Genomic DNA, 20,065 nt, shown 5'->3' with positions numbered 1-20,065 from the left:
TATATCACATTACAGAAAGGTAAAATTAGGGGACTGTATATCACCATTACAGAAAGGTAAAATTAGGGGACTGTATATCACCATTATAGAAAGGTAAAATTAGGGGACTGTATATCACCATTATAGAAAAGTAAAATTAGGGGACTGTAAATTAGGGACGTATATCACCATTATAGAAAGGTAAAATTAGGGGACTGTATATCACCATTATAGAAAGGTAAAATTAGGGGACTGTATATCACCATTAAGAAAGGTAAAATTAGGGGACTGTATATCACCATTATAGAAAGGTAAAATTAGGGGACTGTATATCACCATTACAGAAAGGTAAAATTAGGGGACTGTATATCACCATTATAGAAAGGTAAAATTAGGGGACTGTATATCACCATTATAGAAAGGTAAAATTAGGGGACTGTATATCACCATTATAGAGAAAAGGTAAAATTAGGGGGACTGGTATATCACCATTATAGAAAGGTAAAATTAGGGGACTGTATATCACCATTATAGAAAGGTAAAATTAGGGGGCTGTATATCACCATTATAGAAAGGTAAAATTAGGGGGCTGTATATCACCATTATAGAAAGGTAAAATTAGGGTACTGTATATCACCATTATAGAAAGGTAAAATTAGGGGACTGTATATCACCATTATAGAAAGGTAAAATTAGGGGACTGTATATCACCATTATAGAAAGGTAAAATTAGGGGACTGTATATCACCATTATAGAAAGGTAAAATTAGGGGACTGTATATCACCATTATAGAAAGGTAAAATTAGGGGACTGTATATCACCATTATAGAAAAGTAAAATTAGGGGACTGTAGGTCACCATTATAGAAAGGTAAAATTAGGGGACTGTATATCACCATTATAGAAAGGTAAAATTAGGGGACTGTATATCACCATTATAGAAAGGTAAAATTAGGGGACTGTATATCACCATTATAGAAAGGTAAAATTAGGGGGCTGTATATCACCATTATAGAAAGGTAAAATTAGGGGACTGTATATCACCATTATAGAAAGGTAAAATTAGGGGACTGTATATCACCATTATAGAAAGGTAAAATTAGGGGACTGTATATCACCATTATAGAAAGGTAAAATTAGGGGACTGTATATCACCATTATAGAAAGTAAAATTAGGGGACTGTATATCACCATTACAGAAAGGTAAAATTAGGGGACTGTATATCACCATTACAGAAAGGTAAAATTAGGGGACTGTATATCACCATTTTAGAAAGGTAAAATTAGGGTACTGTATTTCACCATTATAGAAAGGTAAAATTAGGGGACTGTATAAAGGTAAAATTAGGGGACTGTATATCACCATTATAGAAAGGTAAAATTAGGGGACTGTATATCACCATTATAGAAAGGTAAAATTAGGGGACTGTATATCACCATTACAGAAAGGTAAAATTAGGGGACTGTATATCACCATTATAGAAAGGTAAAATTAGGGTACTGTATTTCACCATATTTCATTATAGAAAGGTAAAATTAGGGGGCTGTATATCACCATTATAGAAAGGTAAAATTAGGGGACGGTATATCACCATTATAGAAAGGTAAAATTAGGGAACTGTATATCACCATTAAAACTGGACAACATGACAAAACTAGACCATCATTTTGATATATAAAGACTTTTGGAATACCTCATTTATATCAGTTTTCTTTGCACGACTATTCACTTTAATGAGATTGTAATTGTATCCTACAGGCTGCCACTATACTGGAGGAGTACCGCCTTAAAGATGATGAAGAGGAGAAGGAACAACAAGAGATGTTGTTTAAGATGTACCATCACATGGCTGTGTGTAGCGACAGGATGAAAAAACCCGGCCGCTGTATTAGTTACTGTAAAAGGATGATGGAGATCGAACCTGAAAATGTTAAGGCTCTCTACTTCTATGGCAAGGTAGGAAATATATAGTATATATTTTTGAAATCCAGTATGATAAAGTAAACTATGTAGACTGATGTAAAAATATTTTATGTTTGATAAGGAAACAGTTCTTAAATTTAACTCTATGATAATGTACGACAGCATCAATTGTTTGAACTCTTAACATGGCGTGTAAGAAGGCTCACAAAAATATAGACTTCTTTAACTCATTTCTTAAAATTTCATATACAATGAACACAAATTAATACCCTTGATCACATAACTACAACAACCTACATTTCGAAGAATCTCATTGCAAAAATGTGTTGCAAAAATCCAGCTGAGGCTGACATTTTGTCACAACGTCCAGGAATCCTAACATCACTTTACTTAAATTAGATGTTAAATCACGACTACATTATAATGAAAATCACTCCAGGTTATATTACACTAGTGACATATTCAAATATATTACATGGGAAAAGTCAATGGATATCAGGCGGATTATTGGATAAGAAATATGGTTTTGTCTTTGATGATGTTGTATACAGGTAGATAAAATCTATTTATTTTACATCAATTACAAGTTAATATATAAATTAAACAAATCACTTGTGATGGCCCCGAGGTAAGCGCGAGTGGGAGGCAACTGAAGTATATGATATATTGGACAGTTGACTCCTTACATTTTTCATGACCGTGCCAGGGATCGAACCCTGACTGGTTAGGTGTAAGGTGGATAAGGATTCTATAGGTCATCACTAAGTTTGTTTTATCACAGGCCTTACACCAGCAACAGGAGTTTGACAGAGCACGAGGTTACCTAATCAGGGCTCAGCGTAAGGAGCCCAGTAATCGCAGTATTAATGATCAGCTAAAGAAGCTAGAGAGGTAAGTCTTCTCATGTGTTTCTACCTGTTTCTCTTATGTAACAGAAAGCAGGAATTTTATATAAAATTTAAGCACTGTCTCCACTAGGGATCAAACTTTGAACCTCTGGGTTACTGTACACCAGCTTGTATTTGTGGCGACTTAATTTCGTGTTTTTAAACCTAACAAATTTTTCATATTGATTTGAAATTTTGCATAACACAAACATTTAAAGATTTGCCTTTGACGCTTTTAGTATAGTTTCTACGATTTCACACAGTAAATTACACCTTATCCTTTGTAATTGTTTTTCCACGCTTTTGAAAGTTAAGAAATAAGTAAATAGAAATATTGGCCACGATCTTCGAAAGACATAACTTTAGGTGCCAATCAAACGCACGCACACATCAATATCATTCAAACGCTTCTATAATGTTTTTAGCCCACCATCATCAGATGGTGGACTATTCAAATCGCCTTTCGTCCGTGGTCCATGGTCCGTCCTTCCGTCCGTCCGTCCCTCGTCCGTCCATTAACAATTCTTGTTACCGCTATTTCTCAGAAAGCACTGAAGGGGTCTTTCTTAAATTTCATATGCAGGTTCCCCTAGGACCGTAGTTGTGCATATTGCATTTTGGGACCGATCAGTCAACAAGATGGTCGACAGGCGGCCATCTTGGATTTTGATAGTTAAAGTTTGTTACCGCTATGTCTCAAAAAGTACTGAACGGATCTTTCTTAAATTTCATATGCAGGTTCCCCTAGGACCTTAGTTGTGCATAATGCAATTTGGGACCGATTGGTCAACAAGATGGCCGACAGCCGGCCATCTTGGATTTTGACAGTTTAAGTTTGTTACCGCTATTTCTCAGAAACTACTAGAGGGATCTTTCTCGAATTTGATATGTATGTTCCCCTAGGACCCTAGTTGTGCATAATGCAATTTGGGACCGATCAGTTAACAAGATGGCCGACAGGCGGCCATCTTTGATTTTGATAGTTAAAGTTTGTTACCGCTATTCCTCAGAAAGAACTGAAGGGATCTTTCTCAAATTTCATATGCAGGTTCCCCTTGGACCCTAGTTGTGCATATTGCATTTTGGGACCAATCGGTCAACAAGATGGTTGCCAGGCGACCATCTTGGTTTTTGATAGTTAAAGTATGTTACTGCTATTTCTCAGAAAGTACTAAAGGGATCTTTTTCAAATTTCATATATAGGTTCCCCTAGGGCCCTAGTTGTGCATATTGCATTTCGGGACCGATCGGTCAACAAGATGGCCGACAGCCGGCCATCTTGGATTTTGGTAGTTAAAGTTTGTTACTGCTATTTCTCAGAAAGTACTAAAGGGATCTCTCTCAAATTTTATATGTAGGTTCCCTTAGGGCCCTAGTGGTGCATATTGCATTTTGTAACTGATAGGTCAACAAGGTGGCCGCCTGGCAGCCATCTAGGATTTTGATAGTTAAAGTTTGTTACTGCTATTTCTCAGAAAGTACTAAAGGGATCTCTCTCAAATTTTATATGTAGGTTCCCTTAGGGCCCTAGTGGTGCATATTGCATTTTGTAACTGATAGGTCAACAAGGTGGCTGCACCGCCGCCAGCTTGGATTTCATTGTTGAAGTTTGTTACCAATATTTCTTAGAAAGTACTATAGCGATCTGTTTCAAATTTTATATGTAGTCGTGTTTGAAAAAGTTTGAAAAGCAGGGAAAAGATCCCTCTTTCCATTGTCAGACATAGATCATTCTTTGGTGGGCGCCAAGATCCCTCTGGGATCTCTTGTTGATTTATGCATTCAAAACATTTTCACGACCATGATTAGAGCATCATGGTTTCAATGCAAGTGGCATCTGTCAGGCTGTTGCTGAATTGAATGTAAAACTCTGCTTAAAATGAAAACAAAGTAACTAGACCAAGCAGGTGATACCAATATTATTAAATTAAGACTCCTAATTCCATTCTACTACGATACTCTTTATTACACTCCAATACAAGATCTAAAAACTCCCCGTTTGAGGTCACCTCAGCGTGACCCCTGGCCTAGAATTGGAACATCTAGGAATGTACGAGTATGGGTTTACACTTCCCAGAGAAACAATCACACCGAAGATTCCACAGGCGACACGCTGATTGGCTAACCACAGGCGACACGCTGATTGGCTAACCACAGGCGACATGCTGATTGACTAACCACAGGCGACACGCTGATTGACTAACCATAGGGGACACGCTGATTGGCTAACCACAGGCGACACGCTGATTGACTAACCATAGGGGACACGCTGATTGGCTAACCATAGGGGTCATGCTGAGATGGCGCTGAACAGGGAGTTGTTAGATCTTGTATTGAAGTGTAACATAGAGCATCGCAGTAGAGCGGAATTACAAGTCTCATTTTAATTGGACTGATGGATAAGAGGATTTCTTTGTAAGACTCACATTGCTATTCCCAAGTGCTAATATAATAGAGGACAGTAATTTTACGTAAAATGCCTGGCATCAAACTCAGGACCTCTTGTTTACTAGAATGATCCTGAACTGATGGAATTAAAGAGAAACTCTCTGTAGCCGAGAAGCTGATGAATATATGCGTCTAAATATTGTTAAAATGTGAGGATGTTAGACTACTGAAATATGGATTTGTATCAATGAACAATCTGACTCTTGAACTAACTGTTATTTGTATTGTGTTTTGTTGTAATATTAAATCTTACTGATTGAAGCACACTCGACATAAAGATAAAGTCTGTCATCATAATTACATTGTAGGGATGTGAAGAATTGTAAAGTAATGGAAATGGACATGTGCTCAAGGATGTTTGCAAAACCAAAAGGACAAACACAGGAAGGTAACAACACATTAACATATATAGATGATTTGTAATGATTATAATACATGTTGTTATTGATCATGGACCTTTGCTGTGATACCGCCCTGGTAGAATAAAATAATGATCAAAGACGTAGCACGAGGTTATTACCGGGTATCTGATATTCTACCAGGGTGATATAACACCATATGGACCAAATCAAAGATAAATATTTTAAAATGTTTTCTTCATGCTAATTAGTATAAAAATGCATGAAGCATGGCTTGATAACAACTTTCCAAAGAAATCAATGTCGGGGTATTGTGACGTCACTATCACAATATTCACTTAGTGACCTTAGTAATATCAACTCTGGTGTGACGTCACAACAGGAATATTGACACAGTGTTTCTAAAAATGGAAACACCAAGTCGATATGCTAGATATTGCCCTTCAAAGTGTATTAGCCATTGGGTATAGTGGAAAATCAGAATTTAATATTAATAGTTATAATCAGCACAAGAAGTTTGATAAAATGAAGGATTTTCTTTGGTCCATATACAGATAAAGTTCAAATTTGAAAGATACTGTTTATTCCAAAATTTGAATTTCTGGCATTTAGAAATATGTATAGGGGACAGAAAGGTGGAATCATTTGAGATATTGTTTGAAGTTATAATTTATAATTTTTCTGCAGAAACATGTTATGAATTAAACACTGTAGCTGTCAGTTGGCGACACTGGCCACTAGACCCTAGTTTTTTTACAAGACTTTCTCAGGTGAAATATTAAGCTAGATTATCTCCCCCTTGTTTGAAACTTTAGATCAGCCATGTTACAGAGACAATAATCAGCCAAGTTTTAGTGATGTTTGATATTAATATTCTAGAGACCTGTTGCGAGTATATTGTCAGTAAGTTCTGATTTTTGTTTTTATTTGTTTGTATATGATTGTTTTCTCTGCAATTGTGGTTATTATTTAATGTATATATTACAGAGAAAGAAGCAGCAAATGCAAAAATCACAGAGAAAGAAAACAAAGCTTTCAAGTGCTCTGATGCTTTCGCTGAAATTGCAAGAAAACAGCTGATGTAAGTTTAATTTGTTGTTTGTCTTATGACGCAGTTTTATTCTGATCATGGTGTTGTGTAATGCACTAGTTGTATGATAAGCTGCTGAATCTAAAGGTAAAATGTTGAAGGTAAAATTCACATAAGGGAATGAATAAGTTATTTAAGCTTGAAGACAAAAAAGTAAAGACATCATCTTAGATAGCAATACATTTTCAGTTTCTACAGTTTTGTCTTTAGGAAATCACAAATCTGAACACCTGCATATCAAAAAGAAATAATGATAATTGAGATAGCTTAATGGCTTACTACTGTTAGAAATTTACAAGTGCCCGAGCATTTGCCCCCACAAATAAGTATCAAAGAGGAGATTGTTAAATGTTCTTTACACAAAATTTGCAAAATGTTCTCTCACTACGCAGAATTTATTAAATGTTCTCTACATAAAATTTGCAAAATGTTCTCTGACTCCACAAAACTTGTAAAATGTCCTCTATGCAAAATTTGTGAAATGTTTTCTATGCTAAATTTGTAAAATGATCTCTACACGAAATTTGTAAATGTTCTCTACGTGAAATTTGTTAATAAATTTGTGAAGTGTTCTCTACACGAAATTTAACAGCTATACCTTACTACCAGTGAAGGTTGCTGCTTAAGATTAACAGGTACAGTATTTAGAGTCTAGTGAAAACAAGTTTCTGGTCCAAAATAAATTCTGCAATGTTTATAAACATAAAGAATGCATACCAGTAATATTATAAAATACATTTCCTATAGAGCCTTTCAAGACGATACCAGCAGAATGGAGATGCCATTCCCGTCGGGAAACTTCAGTCTGGGTGAGATTGAGTGTATATTAGAGATAGCTACAGACTTGGGACTAGATGCCAAGGAGATTGGAAGTGTAAGTATGCAATATATACAATTAAATGATCCATATTACTTGTACATGTACCAGGTATTTGGTTTGTAACATAATGGGGCAAAAGCTACTTTTTTTTTAATTTTAGATGGTCAAACCTGTGTATAAAACCACAATAGGGATGAGAAAAAGTGATCTTCATAGCCAAGGAGACTTTAAAGGTCATTTTCTGTTATAAATGACCATTTGGGATCCTGAAAAAATGTTCCTATTTTCTCTATACAGAGGTGGTTGCTAAAGGAAATACTGGTACATAATTATATGCTTTATGAAATTTCGGTTTCAAGATACGATCGACCATTGATTAGTCCCACTTTCCAGTACTTGTGACGTCATATATTTACGTGGTTATGTGACATCGCAAATGCCTGAAGGTGGGACAAATCAACATTAAATCATATTCAGCCCACATCAGTTAAGTATCTCAAAAACCCCAGTATTGGCTTGGAATTATTATTGATCTATTTGTTTCTCTTCTTTTGTAGGGCCAGAATTATAGGATAAAGTTGTACAAAAAGTGATAAAGATATTGGAGACAACAATGAATGGACCAGGTATTGATTTGCAATGTTGAAGAATAAAGGTGGTGGAAATCACTACATCTTTGCAAGGAGTGCAATATAGCCGATTAGAAGGACAAAATGTTTGATGAAGGCTGGACATGGATTAGAAATAGACCATGTTTGGGACCAAGTGTTGAGATATGGTGATGGGCTATGTGTAGAGATCTTCAGTAATGTGTGAATTGACACTCACATTGAGAGATCTTCTAATCAGCACTTCTAGACGGAGGGTGTTCAGAGATCTCTAAAAATCTCCAGAGTTAAGGACTAAGTTTAGAGAAATTGAGAAAACATGCAGTGAAACTGTGTTATATTGTTGAAGATAGTTTAATACATTCCTCTTCAGTTTCATTGGATGTCATGAGAAACACATTGAGATAGTGATGGTGCCCTGTTTATATTTGCTCTACTTGTCATATGTAGCAGGTAATTATGAAAGAAGAAGCGTGTTCACTATTGACGAGGATTACTGGATTCTAATGGTTCAGTTTTAAAATATAAGAGAAAGATGCTGGTTACTTGCCGCTTTGTCGTCATTTGTGAAGACAATGCTAAAACAGCTTGGCACGAGGACCACGTTACATAGTTGTATAAATAGTTCAAATCCATATAGATTAGGTGTAGTATTAGAAATTTGGTATACCTCAAACTTGTTTATTGTATGGTAAATAAGGTAAATATCAGGAAATAACTTGAAATATTTAATTATGTTTCAATTTATATCACTAAATAGTTTACAAGGATACTCAAAACAAACATATGTATACTAATAGATCTTGAAGGAATCTTTACATTCACTGTACTGGCAGTTTATTGGTACTGCCACTTAGTCATCTTGTCATAGTATATCATGTGTTTTTACATTCTGTATTCAATTTACATTGTTTTTTGTATTATGTTTTTCTATAAGTTCTTACAACAAGCAGTAAGGTATACTGTTTCCTAAGTTTCCTAATTAGGATAGTCTTCTTTTTTTTTGAAGGGATGGTAGGGGGGGGGGAGGGGGGATGAGGCGGGTAAATTTAAAGATAAAACATTTAGAATATGTTGACTATGGTGCTGCTTTTATTGTATTTTGATATTAAAAAGTTCTGCAAGTTGTAAAATTGAAAAACTCAATAATGTTTCGCAAGGGAAAAAAGCTGTTTCTTTTTAAAATATTGATTAACATTTGATTTTATCTCTAGATCCTTATAGTATTTTTCTTTGAAAACTTTATGTGGACAAATTAAGTTCTTGAAATGTTCATTTATTAAGTTCAAAAACTATCCCGAACTGTCTGTATAACATTGTTGTAATTTTATATCTGATGGTTTTATATTTAGTAAATGATAATACATGTACTTGGTAGGAGTAGTAGGATGAGGTCAAATTTTATACAATCAATAATTTTTTATCTGATTATCAAAAATTGCTGTCCACTAGATCATGATCTTGAACTTTTGTATTTTATTGTTGCAATGAAAAATTAAAACATTTTATTATTATACGAAACAATTGTATTTGTGTTTTATTTACATACCAGTATATATAGTGGTTCATTCAGCAAACAATCCAGAGCCTCACTCGATATGCCCTCTTATACTTCAGTAACATACAACTTACTGTGACGATAGCATGATTCTAAGCTTTTCTGCTTTTGGAATCTAAATCCATCCATATGCTGGAAGATCTCCTGAGAAGACTTCTCTTCTTAGAAGAGTGTAGATCAAATTGGCCTCTGAAAAACGTAATTGTACCCCTGGTTCTCAATGTACATTTCAAACTTTAAATCAAAAGTTTCTATTGAAACATACCATTATGATAATTATATCCTTAAATAGTCCTGACTAACTTATGTTTGAGTCAGTACAACAATATAATAGACTGCCACAGCTATAGTCTTTTCCTTTAAAAATTCTTCTGGCATAGGATATGTACCAAACTCTAGTTATATTTGTACTTGACCAAAGTTCTATGTTAGATTGTCAGAAAAAATTGACTTTAATTGTATGTATTTTGGAGTTATTTTTCATGGGGTTTATGCCCCTTTAAACATTAAAGATGCTCCACCACTGACATATCATTTTTTTTCTATCAAAAACAGGAGCAGACAAATTAGTACTTTTCTTCAGTTACAAATGTTACTTAATTTACACCATTACCACCATTGAAAAGTTTGAGCTTCTAATTTTGCTTCAAGATAAAAAAAATACTATAAATAATTAATTGCATTGCGAAAACATTCTGTGGCACTATATCCTATATGAAATGAAGAACTGATTGTGGATGCAACAAAAGCAAAATTAATTATTTTCTAATTTTTTTTGTGTTAATTAGACATATATATACACGATTAAGGATGTACACCTCTGAGAAGTCAAAATTTTCTTGTATTAAACTTTTTTTCTCATATAGATTTTTGGAAATAGGAGTTCATACCATACATTTTGGTATTTTTGCCGTTTTGACCATATACACAAGAGTTTAAAGCCATAATTTCCTAATGAGATGTTTGTTATGTATGGAAGTTTGAAGAATTTATTTTCCTGTAGTCTTCTTTAAAAATATACAAGTTTTGATTAATAAGACTCATATTTTTTCTCTGAATAACAACATATGCTACCCCTACCCCTTAATATTGAGCTACAAAATACACCATTTTCAATCATTTTTGCCAAATTTAACCCTTTATAGAAACAGTTGTGGTATTAAACTTTTGTTAATAATTTGCATATCAATAGGGAATGGGTTTTTCTTTCTAAATTAGGCAGAAAAATGGGGGGTCAGTGTGCTTACTTATTTGCCCCGATAAAAGTGCTCAAATTACCATTAAATGTAAAAATAAAGTGACAAAAGCATATCACTTCACGCAATAATGCTCAATATTTTAATAACCATGAACCTAGTAAAGATTAACAGCAAAAATAAGCTTGATCCAGCTAAAAATGCTGGTGCAGTAGCAGTGATGATTTAAGTAAAAACAATTTTAGTAAAAAATGGTTAAGCTATGGCTCTACTCAAAGAGGAAAAAAACACAATTTCAAAATGGCCGCCAAATGGGCCATTTTTTAAAATCCCTGTATAAAAAAATCTGCTGAAAATAGAAATGTAATTTTTTGACAAAATTTGCATCTGGCAACTTGCTACAGATATTGATAAAATGTATTTGAAAATCTCATATCTTCTTTGATCATTGTCGAAACGAGACTTCAACGGGACTGAAACCTCAGAAGAATAGATCCTTAAACACCAATTATTGTTCAAATAATGAGTATGGTTTATGTTGTCGGCGATGGAGCATCTGTAGTATAAAATGAAATTTTAAGTTGTAAAACATAAATTGCGTTTTCCCTGATAAATTATATATTTCAAGGGTTGCTATTCCACAAAATGTCACATCCAAGATGATTGGGAACTAAGGCAACATTGCATATTTTATAAATAAGTCGACATTCATGTGCAATAGTTTATTCAAAATTGTGTTATACAAGAGGATGAAGAGAAAACAGAATCTGATAATAAAGACAGCTTTCTTATACCAGCATATACCATGATTATTTTATTTCTGCATTTCTTAATTTCAGAATATTTTTTATTGTTTTGATGTTCTTTGCCAGGTCTTTCCTTTTCTGTCTTTGACTTGGTTTATGATTATAATTGTATCATAAATGTTTTCTGTGCAATTTTGTCTTCTGGATGTCTTCTCAATGTCTTATTCTGCATTCTGTTTTGGTTTCAACCCTTTCTTTGTCTTTTTTTTTGTCTTTTCCTGTCATTATGCCATGTGCCTTTGTTTGTCTTTATTGCTGCATCTTTCTCTCTGTTGGTCTTTCTTTTTGTCTTATTTTATTTTTTGACTTTATTTCCAACTCTGTCTCTATTTCTAACTCTGTTTTTGTCTTTATTTCTAACACTGCCTTTGTCTTTATTTTTAACTCTGTTTTTGTCTTTTTTTCTAACTTTGCCTTTGTCTTTATTTCTAACTCTGTTTTTGTCTTTTTTTTTCTAACTTTGCCTTTGTCTTTATTTCGAACTCTGTTTTTGTCTTTATTTCTAACTCTTTTTTTGTCTTTTTTATAACGCTGCCTTTGTCTTTATTTCTAACTCTGTTTTTGTCTTTATTTCTAACTTTTCCTTTGTCTTTATTTCTTACTCTGTTTTTGTCTTTATTTCTAACTTTTCCTTTGTCTTTATTTCTAACTTTGTCTTTGTCTTTATTTCTAATTCTGCCTTTGTCTTTATTTCCAACTCTTTCTTTATTTCTTACTCTGTTTTTGTCTTTATTTCTAACTCTGCCTTTGTCTTTTCTTCTTACTCTGCTTTTGTCTTTTCTTCTTACTCTGCTTTTGTCTTTATTTTTAATTCTGTTTTTGTATTTATTTTGAACTCTGCCTTTGTTTATATTTCTAACTCTGCCTTTGTCTTTACATCTGTTTTTGTCGTTGTCCCTGTCAGAAACTGGTATCAAAAAGATTAAAACATATCTCCGTCAATTTTAATGTTACAGTCAGTAGAGGTATGTCCTTAAATAATATGTTTTTTTTTTCTACCCACTTAGCAGTTCAATATAAGAGGATGATTTTAATATGCAATAAAAGCTCACAAATTTTCAATCTTGAGATGGTGTAAATTAGACACAATGTTTGAAAGAAAAAAGTAAATAAAATAACATGTAATTTTGGTTTTGGATGTATCATTTTCCAGAAAAAATAACAAGTATAAAATTGTTCATTTATGTTCTTGAACATATATCAAACCTTTCAATAGTAAAATTTAGTCATAATTAAATTTTAAGTTTTATACTTAATTTATTGTAATGCAAAATAATGTGGCTAAACCTGTATATATTTATTCAAAAGAAGTTAAAAGTAGTAGGTGAAGACAAATTATGTCTCTCCAAACCTCTGACGTCGCCAATGATAATGAAGAGTTTCCGATCTCCATTTGTTTCTGTCTATATGTAGAACTTTGTCTTGTCCCGCCTATGTCTTTTGTCAAATGCTGGTTTTGCCTTTTTTATTTAAAAAAGCAAAGTCCAATGCAATGAATAATTTTGATAAGGTGATCCGTATTCTGAATCCCTCGTCCCTAAGAATGATATACTTTACTGCTGTCGTTGTAACGAGGGGTATGGCCAATCTGTGATTCTCAGAAACTGGCTTGTCTCGCCCCTAAATACTGTAAACTTGCATAGCTTGACACAATCAAATTTTAGCAATCAGTTTGATTTTGATCAGGTTTGCGCAGAGATTTAATTTGCGCATAAATAATAAGAGTTTATACTAATTTTAAAATGTTTTGTAGAAGATACGATTAACATAATTATATCATAACGCAAAATGTATCAATCGCTTAAATTTGATTGTCGCTAAAATTTAATTGTCGCTAAAATCTGATTCTCGCTAAAATTTGATTGTCGCTAAAATTTAATTGTCACAAAAATATGATTGTCGCTAAAATATGATTGCCGCTAAAATTTGCCACGTTTACAGTATAATTCTGCCTTCTTGTGGACATGCTTTGTCCTCCTTCTTTTTGTCTTCTATTTATCTTATGATGACAGAAGACATTACCAACAAAGAGTAGTGTAAATTCTTGATTTTATTAAATGGAAGTAAAACACATGACATACAATAATTGTACATATATAACATTTGTAGTGGAGAGAATGTGGTATGGTATACCAAGTGGATTTTATAAACAATAAAAAAGGCACGTGCTTACATCGTTAGTAAGAGAGAAACCTAGCATTTGTTTTTAACATAAAGTTTTAAATTAACGATTCTTATTTTACCCTGAAATGATTTCATTTATAGCGTCACAGAAAAACAGCAGTATCATTGTGGACACATTTGATTAATTTTTTAGAGAAATGTTTCTTATATTTAAACGAAAATGTTTTGATAAACTACGGCATGGTAAATAAAAAAAAGTCTGAAATTGTTATTAAGTTTGTCAACGATTAACACAACTTTCATAAGGGACTATAAGAGCGTAGCAGTAACGTTAAATAAAGTTATATTCCATATATTTAATCCTGGAGTTTACGTCAACTCCTCAAACCGCATGGAATTGAATCGAATCTGCATTTATTTCGAAAAACTTTCTACATATGGTTTGTGATTTTTCCTGTATAATCTACGGTACTAAAAAGTAGGGTTTTCGCAAGTTTACACGTAAATTAAAAATGCGAGAGTTAATTGCTTTAATTGAAGTATCACGATTTCTCGCTATCTTTTGTACAACGAACATAAAAGGGCCAACATTTAAAACATGTTTTTGTTTTCTTCTTCCTTTTTGTATTCCTACCGGAATGTATAATTATAAGTAAACAAAATCCATAAGAATAATGAAGTGAACAACAATATTATTTTATCGAGAACTTCCAGTATTTCGGATAAGCTACAATTTGTGATGGTAGAAATCGGAATCATTTATGCAGTTCATACAAAATTACACAGTTTATATTTAATGAAAGTGGATTATTTATATTTACAATTATGCACAATTTTTGTCTCATTTTTCTCTGTCCGAAGGGCACCAATCTCGGACACTGAAATACGAGCACAAAACAATTCAATATTGATGAAAATGGATTTTTCAAACGTATTTTGTACCTTATCTCGTCTGAGGTTAAAGGTTAAGACAAAAAACCAAGATCATAGGTTGAATCTGTGATAAAGGTCATAGGTCAAAATCTACCTGAGACAGAGACACTATACAAAACTACTTAAAATAAAAGAAATAAAAGACAATAGGTCCTCCCAGCGGCGGAAGCGTATCTCCTTATATGGAGGTCGTGTTCCTTAAATATGGTAAGGCGGATTTACTGATGAAATGTCATTTCCTTATATGGATAATTTTTCGAAGAACGGTTTATTTCCTTATATGGAATTCACCAGGCGCGTCATTATTGTCATCGTACGGTTCTCTGGTTTTTGTGGTTATATTGCTTGACTTGTTCTCTCAGAAAGCTGGCATCGACAGTCTCCTGCAAAATATAAAGAATGAGATTGTTTTAGTAAAACATTCATGTTGCATTATAAGGTATCTTCTATTAAAAACAAAATATACGTACCGTGACAGTTTTGATACCTGTCATTTTATTGATATCGGTAACTTCAGCTGTATAAAATTGTATAGTTCAGCTTTACTAATCTAATCTATTGTGTCAACTGTTTAACTCGTTTAGATATACAAAAAAAATGTCATTGTTATTTTATTATCATTTTGATTCCTTGTTATAACATTTCTTTGTATTAGAGAAGTTGTTTGTCATATAATGTTTCAGAAAGTGGACATTAATATATTTGTTTTTTATTTTTAAACAATGATTGTTGCAACGCTACGAAATATGATAAATATGATAACGACATTTTGTTATATTGAACCACAAATACCAAATAATCTTATCATTGAATCCATCATATGTTTGAAAACAAAATATTTAAACCATGAAATCAAATCAGACAATACACCATCGGTAGCTAAAACCACACCATCACTCGCCATACCGCTGATGTCGATGTAGGATACAGCTCATATTGTGTCGTTTTCTACAATTCTCTCATTTCTACAATTGCAGAAACGGACACAATACCAGTCATATCTAGATATTGGTCGTTGGAAGCGAATATGGCAAATCCGAGAGTAAAAATCCACGAAGATATTTGTATACAGATGAATAAGTCCTGTTGAACATATTTCCCCAGACAACACAACTTCAAAACTTCAACATCAATGACCCGATGCAAATCTACGACTACATTGAAATTTCTGACCAGACGAAAATCGATAAATGGCGGCATCATCCCGAAGAACGATAATGAAACTCGTGTACACATCTAAAACAAATCACCAATCCTTTCGTTCATAGGATAATATACCATACTTCCTTATCCAATCAAAGTACGAAATGTTCCTCCTGTCGTAAACGCTTCTTAAATGGATGACAAGTCATATCATCGTCGTACCTTCCCTAACAGTAAATCCCTGTACCATAATAACATCGATAACTTGAAACAACAAAGCATTTAACTAGTTTGAAATATTTAGTGGATGATGCTAAAATTCACAGTTCATTCATTTCTAAGGCAATACGCACACAGCAGTGAAATTAACACTTGGCATCAGACTTAAGAAAAACACGCGCGCACCTGCTGCACCCAAAACATTCCAATTTACAAATTCGATATAAGCCCAGAAAAACGCTTCAAAGAAATAGCAGAGTATGAAAAACTACTTTTCACGTGACTAAGTTTAGCCACGACCAAAGGAGAGAGTGTGAGTCATCTTAACTACTAAACATTTGATAAAGTGTCCTGTCGCAGACGGCGATCAGAGGGACGCGCTGTTTGAACTTTATTATAAAGTTGACAATTCAAACTTATCTCGGCTAGATAGTTATATTTCACGCATCGCTTTAGAAGAAAAAAAAACTGACACAATTTATACGTTTATTAACCACCAATCTCATAACCTCGTATGTTATTTTCTTAGATTGACCTAGTGTCTTTTTATTAGTTGTTTCTGTTCAAATCTCGCAACGGAATACATTATGTCAATTCCAATTTTTCGCGATTAAAATATCAGCACTTTCATTACATAACCACCTGATGTATATTTTCAAAACTTAAGTTTTAGCATTGTGTTTGAATTATTTATTTCGTTTGCTTTCTTTTTAATAAAACGTCACATAAGGTTTACTTGTATTAAAGTTATGCTGCTATGCAGCTTTGCGTTTCATTGATATTTAAATTCAAAACTTAGATTAGATTCAAATTTCAAAATTGGCATTATCATTTTTAATGATAATTGTAAAAAAAAAACACCAATTAATATTAATGCTATTACAGAAGCTAATTTAATATTTAAAGTTTAATATTTAACGTATTTTTTTTTTTTTTTTTTTTTTTTGCTAAATTAAATAAGATATATTTTAAATGAAATGTATCTTTTCGTAGAAATAGTTATTTTAGGGAAGAAAACATATTTTTTTTGACTGGTGGTGTTCATGTAATTATACATCCATTTTATGGAGCTGATTTTGGAGAATTACTTATTATTACTTAATTATTTAATTTCTTTAAATATGCATTTTTTGAAACCAACTATAGTTAATGAAATAATACTAGTAAATGAATCTAAAATACAATGAAGAGGATACATACCATTTTTGGCTATCATAGGGTTCCTCCCGGAGTGCTACCGTACCCCTCCCACCTTCTCTTGCAGCCTCTGTGCCTTGACTGGCTTTGCCTAACATATAATTCAGGGGTCCGGCATGACTTTGGGTTCTCCGGAAACTTGATCGGCCAGTGGCTCCTTCAGTGTTATCCAAGGTTCCGGTTCCGTTGTAGATGTTGGTGACGTCCTTTCCGCTACACTTTGGCGTTGGCGTGGGGACAGTTTCATTAAACTGCTTAAAATTGGCTTCCCAAAGACCGGTCTGTATATCAAAGTCTACTATGTTAGCAAACCGATACCCCCATTGAACGTCCTTTGAAGAATAAGATGTTCTTGCCTGGCAAATCTCGCCTGTGGATTCAATAGTTCCCTCTAATAAAACAATAATTTCAAATGTGTTTGATAGGATTTCGTCAAACTCCATATTCCAAAAAGGACTTTTATCGTTAATTCTGTGTTTAAGAACAATTGGCCACATCATAAACACGCGATTGTCCATACCATGTGCCTCGAAGTCCATGGAAGTCTGGTACAGGGGATAAACTGTCCCTTCTTTGGAAACCTTTTCGCTAATGAAGATGCCACAGGCTTTGGTATCAACTAAATGGGATTTACGCATGTCTCCTACCCGAACTTGTAGACAAAGTTCGCCATCTTCTATACAGATACACACGCTGTCGCTGAACAAGAGTGTGAGTCGTCGGTGCTTTGGCCTAGCGACCTTGACGAGGATGAATCCGACAAGGAGGGTCTCGATGAGGAATCCCACCGTCACCTGAAGATAGACGAGAAATAACGTTCCCCCACATTGTGTATTCGGGTACAGAGCCCCGTACCCGATGGTGGTCTGAGTCTCTACTGAGTACATGAATGAATCGGCGAACGTCTTCATGTTTTCCACGCATGGTCGCCAATCAGGATTGTTGATGTTATCTGGGTTGAAATCATCATGTGCATAACCCAAGATATACCAAATAATGGCAAACACAAAATATACAAAAAGGAATGTTGCACAAAAGATCAAAATAGCATACCGCCATTTTATATCTATCAGCGTCTGGAAAATGTCTTTCAAGAATGGGATCCTTTTCTGTTCCTTGAGCCCTTTGTACGATACTCTGTATTTCCCGCCTTTTTTCAGTAGCGCTGGGCGTCCAAGCTGGTAGCCATTTTTGAGTCCTTTCTCCTCCTTGGTTACGCTGAGCGCTGGAAACTCCAACAGTTGTCCCGGATCCTCGCTGGTATGGTCCTCGGTGTGTTTGGTTTTCCTGAAGCTTGCAAGCAGTGAGCTGCGGTGATCGTAAGACATTGCGTGATGTTGAATATAAAATATATTACTGAATAAGGCTGTGATCCGGTCTTGACATGCTCAGCTATGGTGAAAATGAGGACGACTAAGGCGAATTAGGCAAGTTAACGTGCGGGCATCGGCAATACTGTGACGAGGATCATGATTAAGATGGAATTATGAAGAACTGATGACCAAAATGCAAAAAACTTGGGCTTTATCAATCACGACGAGGAGAGGGGAAAATTAATGGCTTTTGGGACGTTCTGATTGGTCAGTAAGGGAACAATGACTACACGCCTTATTGATCTGCGATGTCAGGTAGAGAGTTGTTTTGTTAATTGTTCAAGAGTACGAATGACCATGATGGCGGTTTATCGAGAGACGGTGATGGATAGCATGCCGGCAGCAGAGGAATGTCAGAAACATCACTTTTATTATTGCTCACGGCATCAACGAACATGTGACTCTTCGCCTTTCGCACAAAGCAATCATTGTAGGGCCGCGGGGCATCAAAGGACCAGAAATGTTCCGAACGATCATTGGCTGGCGATCAATAATCCTCTTCACATCTATACGAGCCTTACCGAATGGCCTTAATACATGTTCATATGACCCCTGATAGTTTATTGTTACCTATGAAATAACAGAGATATATCCCAAGGCTTACGATTAACGAAAGTTATCTTTTTATTACGGATCTGTATATATGTAAGCAAATTGATCTGCAAAAAAACCTTATAATATTTTGGAAACTCTAAAAGGTGTAAAAATATTGTTTGGTATTCAAAATTAAAATCAATTTATAAGGTAATTAGATTTGTTTTTAAAACCCGAATAACTATAACCAATTTCAAAGCTATGAAGTAAATCGATAATTTTTAAACATTTAGATATTAAATAATGCATAAAACAATATTATAAAATGAGATTAATCTCAAATATCTTTTATCATTTTACACATTATTAACCAAAATTAAAATAAATATTCAACATTATTTTAAATTATCGATTCAACGATTTGAGCATACATTTAGTGAGCCGTGAAATACTATCCAATGATGTATGATATATAACATTGCACGAAATGAATTAATTTAACATTGTATTTGGCATTTATCGTGATGTCTAATCATTCTGAATTAGCTATTCAGTCAAAATGAACATACAAAATTCTTTACATGAATGAAATCAATCTGAAAAGAAAAGAAAAACCAAAATATGATATTTTATGAATAATTGTGATTATGTTTGTGAATGGAAATATATAGCCAAAAGTAAATAAATTAACGAATTCTATGCACAAAAGTTGGATACTATACACTCCTCAAGAATGGTAATCTTTTATGTCGCCGTCATACTTTATTATCAATAAATACATATGAATTAAAATTATTTACGAAATGAAAGGGCATGTGTTTAAATGTCTGTTTAATCTAACTGTAAGTGAAATCAGATTTGACATCA

At 33.8% G+C, this 20,065-nt stretch overlaps 2 protein-coding genes across 2 annotated transcripts in view; one reads left to right on the top strand and one right to left on the bottom strand.

The window, feature by feature from the left end:
• The window catches only part of LOC138331862 (inactive peptidyl-prolyl cis-trans isomerase FKBP6-like), a 32,157-nt gene extending 22,518 nt beyond the window's left edge, over nt 1-9,639 (top strand). The window contains exons 9-14 of the mRNA XM_069279688.1: nt 1,739-1,936; nt 2,685-2,794; nt 5,547-5,626; nt 6,585-6,678; nt 7,435-7,561; nt 8,065-9,639. Coding sequence (XP_069135789.1) covers nt 1,739-1,936; nt 2,685-2,794; nt 5,547-5,626; nt 6,585-6,678; nt 7,435-7,561; nt 8,065-8,100 — 645 coding nt within the window. The 3' untranslated portion in view covers nt 8,101-9,639. The remainder of the gene's footprint in view (nt 1-1,738; nt 1,937-2,684; nt 2,795-5,546; nt 5,627-6,584; nt 6,679-7,434; nt 7,562-8,064) is intronic.
• Nucleotides 9,640-13,707: 4,068 nt separating this feature from the next.
• On the bottom strand, nt 13,708-19,175 carry LOC138331861 (ATP-sensitive inward rectifier potassium channel 1-like). The gene is made up of 2 exons (XM_069279687.1): nt 17,295-19,175; nt 13,708-15,115 (listed from the first exon to the last, which is right to left on the bottom strand). The coding sequence occupies exons 1-2, from the start codon at nt 18,617-18,619 to the stop codon at nt 15,091-15,093; spliced, it is 1,350 nt and encodes a 449-aa protein (XP_069135788.1). The 5' UTR covers nt 18,620-19,175; the 3' UTR covers nt 13,708-15,090.
• Between the last annotated feature and the right edge of the window lie 890 nt (nt 19,176-20,065).

The sequence above is a fragment of the Argopecten irradians genome, chromosome 9 (assembly GCF_041381155.1).
Source record: "Argopecten irradians isolate NY chromosome 9, Ai_NY, whole genome shotgun sequence".
NCBI classification, from domain to species: domain Eukaryota; kingdom Metazoa; phylum Mollusca; class Bivalvia; order Pectinida; family Pectinidae; genus Argopecten; species Argopecten irradians.
Note: the sequence above shows the minus strand (reverse complement) of the source record. Positions and strands in the feature narration are given on the sequence as shown.